The sequence below is a fragment of the Myxocyprinus asiaticus genome, chromosome 44, assembly GCF_019703515.2.
Source record: "Myxocyprinus asiaticus isolate MX2 ecotype Aquarium Trade chromosome 44, UBuf_Myxa_2, whole genome shotgun sequence".
NCBI classification, from domain to species: domain Eukaryota; kingdom Metazoa; phylum Chordata; class Actinopteri; order Cypriniformes; family Catostomidae; genus Myxocyprinus; species Myxocyprinus asiaticus.
Window position 1 is genome coordinate 25730099 of NC_059387.1, and position 9921 is coordinate 25740019.

Here is a 9921-nt window from a genome sequence, read left to right on the forward strand (position 1 = left end):
TGTTACTTATTGCTTAGCTTACTTTTGTTAATTTAGTTTAATGTTCCAGTTTTCTCTTTTTGTTTGAGAATCCAAAAATCGGTCACAGGTCTGTTCTGATAGAGTTGTGGACAGCAGGGTCAAAACAGTGCTAAATGCAAATAATAAAATTTTATTAACCATATAATTGTACCATATAATTGTAGCATTAAAAAAAAATAGGTTTATCATCTTTCATTAGGTGGAGAAAATACATTCCATAGATTTTGTTGTTGATGTTGTGTACAAGCCTTTTGGTGAAAATTTATGTCACTTGGTAATGTGGCTAATACTAATACAATATTTGGCCCAGTGTTTGCTCCATTGTTAGGCCGGTAAATCACACTTGTTTTATTGTTTATGCATGTACAAAATTGTCTGTTTTCTTCTTAAACTTATAATTCACATTCATTATTTTGCGCATTTTTGAGCCAATGTAATATTTATATTATGAAGATTAACAATGTCGATACTGTGTTGAGTTGTAAAATCTGGGTCCTGAAGCAAAATGTGCTGAGAACCCCTGGTCTGCATTGTTTATGCAGCAAAATGCTTTTGTAAATCTACATTGATCATCTTTATGAAGACTTTTACAAAAGAAAGCAAAATAACTAAAGGTCATTGTGTTAGTCAGATCATATTTCTTATTTGTTTGTCTAAATTATGCAAATAATTGCTGTACTCATTCTTTTGTACAATATAGTCAGCACTAGAAAGCACTGATTACAACAAACCAGCATTAAAGGACATCCCATAATAAGCCTTTTGAACATGTATAACTGAGCCAGACTGAGCAGTTATTAACCAATAAACCAATTGGATCAGTTTTTGCATTCACCAGCCGTACGCCTAATGTGTTCACTGTGTACAGACCAGATATCTGCTTAAATACATGCAGTACCGAATGATTGACGTTGCTACAGTAATTCAAAAGCTAAATAGGAGGGCAATTATTCATAGTCATGACATTTGAGCATAACATTATTTAACCAAAATATTTTGGCATTTTATAATCAGTACAAGCAATAAAATTAGGCGAGTGAAGTGTCAGGCGTTGCACAGGGAGCTTACGTGAGATACACTGACCTTTTACAGCAGAACAGAGATAGGAAGATATTTTTCAAACTCCCTTCATATCTATAGGTTTCATGTTTTAATGCAGCATCTAATTAACTTCCATATCTATTTAAAAGAATCCATATTAAAGACCAGTATATGTTCAATATTCATTGTGTATTATTATAATAAAATGACCACGTTCAATGAGTCAAGGAATGCTATTTTGCTATCAGTATCAAAAGGTGAGGTAGCCAGGTTTTGATGTCTATAATTCAATAAATCATAGACCAGACTTCCTTGATAGTATGTGAAACTTGTGAAAGAGCAGAATTGCATTTCAGGGTTATGGTAAAAAGAGCCTCTGGTCAATTTTTGATGTAGAACTGTTTCATGAATATTGTGGGTGTTGTTTGCAATGTTTTGTCACCACAGTAAAAGAAGAAAACAGACTGAACAGTCTTTCTGTTGCTGTCTTAGGTGGCCATAGGCCTTATTCATGCTAGCGCCATCTTTTTTAACGGGAATGATAACGAGGCTGTGAGGAATAGACTTACCATCTCTTCAGTGGTACGAATGGTATAAATCTGTATAAAGCTCCTATATCACATCTGATTTTCCACAACTCCTGTTGTCTGGAGTTCTTTTTGGACAGATATTTTATCAATGTTTTGTCCGAGGAACGATCCAAAAACACTTTAAACTGAAGTACAGCTCTTTGAAGAGACTGTACATCTATCCCTCAAAGCCTCGATGTCATTCCATTAAAAATCAAAGATGGCGCCAGCGTGAATAGAGTCTATTCTCTGTTGAAAGCACTTGCGATACCACATTATATCTGCCACAAGGCGGCGCCCTATGATTAAATTACAGAAGTTCTCTGGTATGACAAATCAACTTGAGTACTAACACATTGCCCAGACAAATATTATTGCTCTGAACTCTCACACTATCATATCTGCTTAATGTGATAGTGTAACCATCAGGTTGTTTAATTCCAACACCTGCTTTGCATGTCAGTTGAGATATGTTTAGGGGTGGTTTGAAGAAACAGACACACAAGCTTTCAAAACACAAAAGGACTAACTCCACGCAAAGGATTGCAATGACACACTTTAATCAAAAGCAAATACAACCCCCAAAATATATATGCTTCACGCTGCAACCCCCAAATCTACGCCCTTGTGAAAAAATGTTTTCTACTCTTTAAATTTCCCATTGAATTAACATAATTGATCAAGTGGATTAATTTTAATTTTCTAAAGGCATTTAACAGAAGCAGTAGTTGCAGTTGACCAAAATCTTTTTTTATGTGATTCATTGTACCTTTATTGACATTGCTGAATGAAGTTTACCTTTTTTAACTTATAAATTACATGGCTCTTACGATGACGCCTAAATGTACAGCTGTGCTTTGTCTGATAACAATGGCAGCCAGACTGGGTGTCTCTCGGGAGGAGGACACAGAGCTGGCTGAGCCGGACAGCAGGAAGCCTTGTGCCCGCTGGATGAGTGGTGTTTCTGGCTCCCCTGGGTTTGATGCCATCCCTGGGAGGGACGGACGAAATGGGTGTGAGGGCGGGAAGGGAGATATTGGAGATCCAGGTAAATCATTTTCAGATGTTTAACGTTATATTGCACAGATAGTGGCCCCAAAAAGCATATGGACACTTAAGTAACAATTATGAATGTCTTTAGATAACAAAAAATCAAATAAATTTGCATTTCATTCATTTGTTATCATACAGTATTTCAGGAGCAATAAAAGACTGAATACTTCTCAGTCTCTCAGTGAACGAAAAGGTTTGTCTGGAAAACAAAAATCCTAATCACTTACCTTTTCTTTGTGAAGGCCCCAAAGAGCCAAATGGAGAGCCCAGTGAGCCAGGCAATGAGGGACCTGCAGGGAAAAGATGGTTCCCTGGAAACCCAGGTCTGAAATGAGAGCATGGTGAGAGTTCCTTCCCCTACCGCTCAGCTTTTAGCGTTGGACTCACAGGTAAAATCAACCCCATCAGTGGAGGTCCCATCCCTTCACCAAGAACTTCTACAATGAGCAGCACAACTATGATGACATCTCCGGAAAGTTTCACTGCTCCATTCCTGGGATCTACTACTTTATGTATCACCTTACCATTAATGGGGAAGAGACCAAGGTAGCCATGTTCCTAAATGGCAGGGATTTATGCTGATAACAACAATGATTCCACCTTCACTGGCTTTCTTCTGACACCTAAAATCCTAATCAGCCCATTTGACAACCGCAAACGCTGATACCTGCCTCTTGCTCTTGTCAATGTGTATCTGTATCCATATGTTTAAATGTTTAATACAGTATGCAAAGGTTATTTACAGTGTGTTTGGGGTTTTTCATGCAGTCATGAGCTCTATGAAACAGAGTGTAATTAAACCCATGCTGAAAAGACCAGCGTTGCTGTTCAGCAGCGTATGTTGTGTTTTGGAAATTCATGCTGGCCTAATCTGGAAAACCACCATCTTTTTGAAAGTTTAGGTTAAGCATATGTTGTCTTAGTTTACATCCTCTCTATCCATTTAGTATACTTTAATTTCAGATTCACAGACCAGATATGACCACAGTGAGTCCTTACGTTCTGTCAGCAGTCTAGACATGTCACATCTAAGCCAACTGGTGTCCTCCCAGTACAGCAGTTGGTGTGCAGTTTAGCATTCTTCATCCTCTGAGGTATTTATAGTCAACGTTCAAGGTCAATCTATATACCCACACTCTCAACTATGACCTGATTAATTTGTTATGATATTTAGGTCGTGTGCATACAATACTTGTAAATGCAGTTCTGTGTGAGTTGCAGCAACTCTTTAATCTCTGAGCTTTCCGTACTTTTTAATGAACCAAAATAGCCTTGCAACTATTGAGTGTTTATGTTTATTAATGTTTATTATAAGTATTCTCAGGCTAGTGGAGGTATACGTGTCACCACTTTCTAGGACTCTGTTCTAAAAGTTGAAAATACACACTTTTAGGGTTTTAAAGGGATAGTTCTACCCAAAAAAAAAAGTTCTGACACCATTTACTCACCCATAGGACTTTCTTTATTCTGTGAAACACAAACAGACACGTTAGGCTGAATGTTAGCCTAAGTCACCATTCAATTTTATTGCATGGGGGGAAAATCCAATATAAGACAATGGTGAATGAGGCTAATATTCTGCCTAACATCTCTGTGTTCCACGGAAGAAAGTCAAACAGGCTTGAAACGACATAAGGAAAATAAATAATGACGAATTATCTTTTTCTTTTTTGTGTGAATTACAATATACCTTTCCTATGGAGGAAGCTCCAAACTCACAAGACAGTTTAGTGATTTGAACATATCATGCAAATTAATTGTCATATTACTGACACAGACACAGTCAAGATTGTGAATAATTATAAATTATTTTATATGCTAATTTGTTGCAGATGATTTAATTATGTTTTCACTGACAGTCTGTGAAACTAATAATCTTATAACAAAAAAGTTGAAAAAATTGGGATAATTAATTAGTATGTAGGTTTGGATTGCTTTGTTAATGACAACCTGTTCATAAACTGTCTGCTAACATGCAATCACAATTACTGCCAACAGCTCCTTTTTTTCTTTTGGTAATATTGCTGAAATAATATAGTTGTATTAAATATAGAAATTATTAGTTTGTTGAATCAGCCAATTTGCTAGTTATAGTAAATATGCGAAAACAGCTCAAGAACGTTAAAGCTTTTATTTGAAACATTCAAAGAAAAAATTTTACAAATCATATTAAAACAAATTACAAAGCAACACTTTTAGCAATTTATAAAAGAATACAAAAAAGAAAGGGTTCAGATGTTTATTAAATATTCATTTGAAGGAAGATTGCTGGGTAAATCTACATAGGAAAAATGACAAAAATGTTAGAGATGGTTATGATTACACTATGTTCATGTACACCATTCACCTCTTACACACTATATTTGTTTTGTTTTTTTACAAAGATATGAAAATCTTTTTCACATACTCCTGTGAAAGAGTTTTGGAGAAGTAGAAAATACTCTCCCTGTCTGAAAGTCAATCCCTAAAATCACTGCAATGCAGTCAAGTTATATGGGCCAATTTAATCAGCAAAATGTCACAAGAAGCAAAGAAATAGTTTCCTATAAAAGTGCTATGAGACTCTAGAGCAAACCAAAGTGAAATTGTGTCTTTATATGTTATGGTAGTTGGCATGTGCACCTTTTCTATCAGTGAGAATTTTAATATTTATTTACAACCCACATTCTGTCCTGTTCTACAATTCTTGGTATACATTGTCATAGGTTCCTTATTTCTTTCTGTAGTCTCCTGTGTAAGCACGGGGGTCATTCTGGCTGGGGTATCGGTCACCGTATCCTCTCAGGACATCCTGAAAACTAGTTGCTCCTAGATCCTGGGGGCCATATCCAGCATATGAATCCTCCTGTCCACTCATGTAGGGATCGTATTGCTGCTGGTCATAGCCTGGGGTCTCAGAGTAGGACTCCTCACGATATTGGGGGACCTCCTCTTGGTAGGCTTGCTCATCGCGGTGCTCCTGAGTTGGCTGGGCCACTTGATGCTCCTCTTGAGGAGAAAGACTGGCACGTTCGGCTGCCTCAGGTTCATAGCGGCGTAAACGGCAGTTTCTGTCGTACTCTGGGTCGCAGTGTGGGTCAGGCTCAATCACCCCATTTCTGGTTCCATCTGCATTCAAGTGTGGCTCATAAGCTTCGGGAGAGTAGGATGGCTGTCTGTGTGTACCAGAACGGGGCTCATTTTGGGAACCCAATGGGAAACACTCTTTATCATAGCCAATGAAGCACTCATACCCCTCTTTGGTCTTGCCTCGGGGTCCCAGAGGATGTTGGGTTTCCTCCAGTTGGTGCCTTGGGGGCTGGAGTTGGATGGGAAGGCGTCTACGCATGTCAGCCCCAGCAGACGCATCACGGAACATGGCGTAAGGGTCGTGATGAGGGCTGGGTGGTGCACGCATTGCGCCGGCATCTGAAGTGGGCTCATCCTTTGGATTTTGAGGGGCCAAGCTGGCAAACCTTGTGGCTGTCAGAGGGTTGCAGTTGTCATTGTAGAGAGGGTTGCAGGGTCTGTCCAAGGTGGTTGGAGAAGATGGGGCTTCCTGGTTCTGGGCAGATGCCAGAGCAGCAGCATAAGCACAGTATGGGTCAACACGGGGGTCACAATGTGGATGACTCAGATACAGACCAGATGGTGCCTTCTGTACCAGATGGGGGGCACAGTGAGGATCGCTCTTAGGGTCACAGCCAAGATGGGCGTAGGATGGGGCAAGGGCAGCAGCAGGCTTGTATCCGTAAGCAGCACGCAGGTGGTACTGCAGACACTCTACGTCCTCAGCATCACAGATGCGCAACAGCTCGGCTCTTTGCTCAGCTGACAGGAAGGGCTGCACCAATGGGGAATAATAGTAGTAGCCAGAATTTGGATCCTTCACAACAGGCTTGTGGAGGTAGGCTGGTGCTTTCACTGGTGCAGGGGCAGGAGCAGCGGCTTTGACAGGGGCAGGGGCTGGGTCCAGGTATGGGTAATTGGAATATCCCTTTGAGTACAAGCAGTATGGGTCTCTGTAAGGGTCACAAGACTTGATTGGAGCTGGCGCTGGTGGCTCAGCTTTGGGTTTGGGCCTGCTGGTATAGGAGGCCACACAGTTTGGGTCATCAGACTCGGCGCAAGATGTGTAGATGTCACCGAGGTGCTGCAGGTACATTTTGTAGGAGCGACGTGCCTCAGCCCGATTCTTGTTCTGCAAGTATGCCAGATAGACACGATCCAGCTGTGCAACCTGACAGACAAAAACAAATGATCTTGATTCTGTGCTTGGATTAAGCAAGCGCCACAAAACACAAGTACCCTTAAAGGAAAAAAATGTTTTATCATTTACTCACTCTCATGCCATCTCAAACTCAAATGACTTACTTTCTTTTGCAGAACACAAACTGAGATTTTTTTTTAAGCATGAATGATTTGTTTTTGTCCATACAATGTAAGCCAATGGCGTACAAAACTTTCAAGCTCTAAAAAGGACATAAAGTCAGCATAATAATATTCTGTATGACTCAAGTAGTTTAATCTATGTTTTCTGAAGTGATATGATATCTCTGGGCAATTCTAACCCTTTGTCAATCCTTATTGACCTAAATGCTTCACTTCTGTCCAGCTCTTCGATGCATGTCCATTACAGAAACTCGTCCACACATCCTTATGCTTTGCACATTTACATGTTCTCGCAAGAACTGATGCATGTGTAATACAACCCGAAGTTCTCACATGCGTCAAATGCAAGTTCGAGTAAATAAGCTTCTATCCTGAAAATGCATTGGAAAGCTGGGCAGAGGTGAAGACTTTTGGTGAAAAAGCATTGACTTTTTGCTTAGTTTTTCAACCAAACGTTTTTCAATCATATTACTACAGAAGACATGGATTTAAAGACACAAGTTGGATAATTGGACTATTCTTATGCTGCCTTTATGTCCTCTTTGGATCTTTAAAGTTTTGGACCCTATTGACATTGTGTGGACAAAAACAAATCATTCATACTTCAAAAGAATATTTTTGTGTGTGTTTCACAGGAGAAAGAATGTCACAAGTTTAAGATGGCATTAGGGTGAGTAAATAATGAGAGAATATTTATTAAACTATTCCTTTAATCAAGGCATGCACCTCATCCTTTTTGAGATTAACCCTCATGTTCTGTTTAGGATTCTGAAAGACCCCAATGGCATTTTATTAGCTCGAATGAAAATATTTAACTTAAATCTGGTTGATACTCCATAGTCCATAACTTTTACTTATCTTATTTGCACTTATTTTAAACAAATTTCTAACTTGATAACATATTTCAAACGTCATCTATGAAAATGTAGTATTACTTCTGTTTGGGATCTCCGAAACTCTAGTTATAAAACATGAATAAATGCAATTAATTTTCACATGTGTACACACTGTAGAAGTAAAGTGCCTTTTAGTTATTTTGATTTATTTTATTCTATTTTTGTGAGTTTTGCTGAGTTCAGATTGTTCCCAAATAGAAACAATGTTACAAGAATGAATAACAGTTGCATTTCTAAAAAGTGCTCACAAAGTGATGCAACTTTTTGGGTTAAAGCTTTAATAATATCTGCGTACTGTGTTTCAATTAGATCGAGGAACATATAAAAAAAAACTTTGTTTTTGAAATTTTGAAAGTGCAAGAGTTATTACACATACTGTACAGGTATATATCATTGGAGTATCATTGCCGTTTGGGTCGTAATTGCTGTACTTACTCCTTCTTGGTTCCCAGTGTCTGTGAAGTATTTGTACCAACCCCAGAAGTCAGAGTGCTGCTTGTACCAACTGATGTTTCTCTTGTTACGAATTAGTCTCTTTGGGCCTGCCTCAATGCCTGCCTCATCATTGATTCCATCTATGAAAAACTTTACTGTGAAAACCTTAGATTCACACCGATTAGCTATAACAATTTGTTTGATAAGGTGTAAAACACACAAGTTATTATGTTGTTGTTTCATTCCTGGATTGAGACTTTAGAAAGACACTGATGGAACAGGAGCATAAGCCATACTTACCATCTCCTTTTAAACGCTGGGCTACGGGGCCAGCCAGCAGAAACTCTGTTTAAAAAAAAAGAGAGGGGGAAATGAGGGGGTCCAGTTCTCAACCAGATGTTGCATTTGTCAAAGACAGCATAAAATGCTTACAGATGATAATGACCCAATGGGCTGAAGGTAGCAGGAAGCAGTTTTACAAGTTTTGGGAGGGGGTGGGGGGTGGTGGTGGTAATATACAGGGTATTGTGGAAAATTAATCTTCAAACAGTGCACATCAGCACTTTGATGTCTAGCAGCAGGGGGTTGCAATAACTGGCCCCGCTGCAAGCAAAAGCTATAAAATCTACAAAGGGAAAGAGTATACCTACAGGTGAACCTTATTATCCTAGCATTGGAAGAAAAAAAAATTGTATGAACCAGCACATTTTCCACCTTATGTTTCTGATGGTGATGTTCATCTCTGCTAAAATTGGGACAAGTGGGTTTTGGATATGTTGTATTTAATGTGAGGAGAGTGAATGGAAGATTTCAGTGTCTTGACCATTGTGTGAGGGAGTTAAGGAAATGTTGCTCTTTATCAGCAGGTTTATTTTGTTTATGAGCTTGTAAAAGTGCTGGCACATCTGGAAACCAGGGTATTTGAGTTTTGCTTACAGCCGTTAATAATTTTACCAGTTACAAAGTAAAAGTAAAGGCCTAGCACTCAGAAACACGATATCCCCTCATTTGCTCAGGGCTTTTGGGGGGATTTCAGTCAGGTGATATAAAGGGGTTTCTAAAAGATCTGGAATTTTATCATTGAACTGTTAAAAATAAAGAGTTATGCTCTGAAAGAGTAATATGTATACATCATGAAAGAATAACTTATAATAATTTAAAATTCTCACCAGGTAAGAACTGTGTTGCTAGCAGCAAACCAGTGAACACATGGAAGAGGGAAGATCCCCTCAAACGAGCCATCCTTAACCTTACTTATTCCTGTGGATGAATAAATGTAATTATAGCATTTACATTTGTATTTTTTATATTAATTATAGCATTTAAATTCTATGTTTCTAATGTTAGGTTTTCTTAGACGTGTTAAGCACTCATTCCTAAAAACATGACTTAAATGTGATGTCTAGACATTAAATGAACTTCTATCAAGAATATATTAACAGATTAGTTATTATGAGAGAGTGAGCTTCCTACTTGGTTGATACACCCTGCTCCATTTCTTGATATTTTAAATGTGAAAATATTTGAACTGTTAT

General features: G+C 38.6%; 1 protein-coding gene and 1 pseudogene across 1 annotated transcript; one reads left to right on the forward strand and one right to left on the reverse strand.

Annotated features, from left to right (window-relative positions):
- The first annotated feature begins 2462 nt into the window (after positions 1–2462).
- On the forward strand, positions 2463–3348 carry LOC127434525 (adiponectin-like; annotated as a pseudogene).
- Positions 3349–4935: 1587 nt separating this feature from the next.
- On the reverse strand, positions 4936–9640 carry LOC127434496 (uncharacterized). Its single transcript, XM_051687323.1, has 4 exons — positions 9556–9640; positions 8687–8731; positions 8387–8526; positions 4936–6903 (listed from the first exon to the last, which is right to left on the reverse strand). The coding sequence occupies exons 1-4, from the start codon at positions 9626–9628 to the stop codon at positions 5395–5397; spliced, it is 1767 nt and encodes a 588-aa protein (XP_051543283.1). The 5' UTR covers positions 9629–9640; the 3' UTR covers positions 4936–5394.
- Positions 9641–9921: the final 281 nt, after the last annotated feature.

Bases quoted from the DNA above. Each gene is read 5' to 3' on its own strand.
- LOC127434496 (XM_051687323.1), bottom strand. From the start codon at position 9,628: ATGGCTCGTTTGAGGGGATCTTCCCTCTTCCATGTGTTCACTGGTTTG. The intron at 8,732-9,555 runs GTGAGAATTTTA...TTTTTTAAACAG, and splicing joins AGCAACACAGTTCTTACCTG to AGTTTCTGCTGGCTGGCCCC. The intron at 6,904-8,386 runs GTAAGTACAGCA...TTTGTCTGTCAG, and splicing joins ACACTGGGAACCAAGAAGGA to GTTGCACAGCTGGATCGTGT.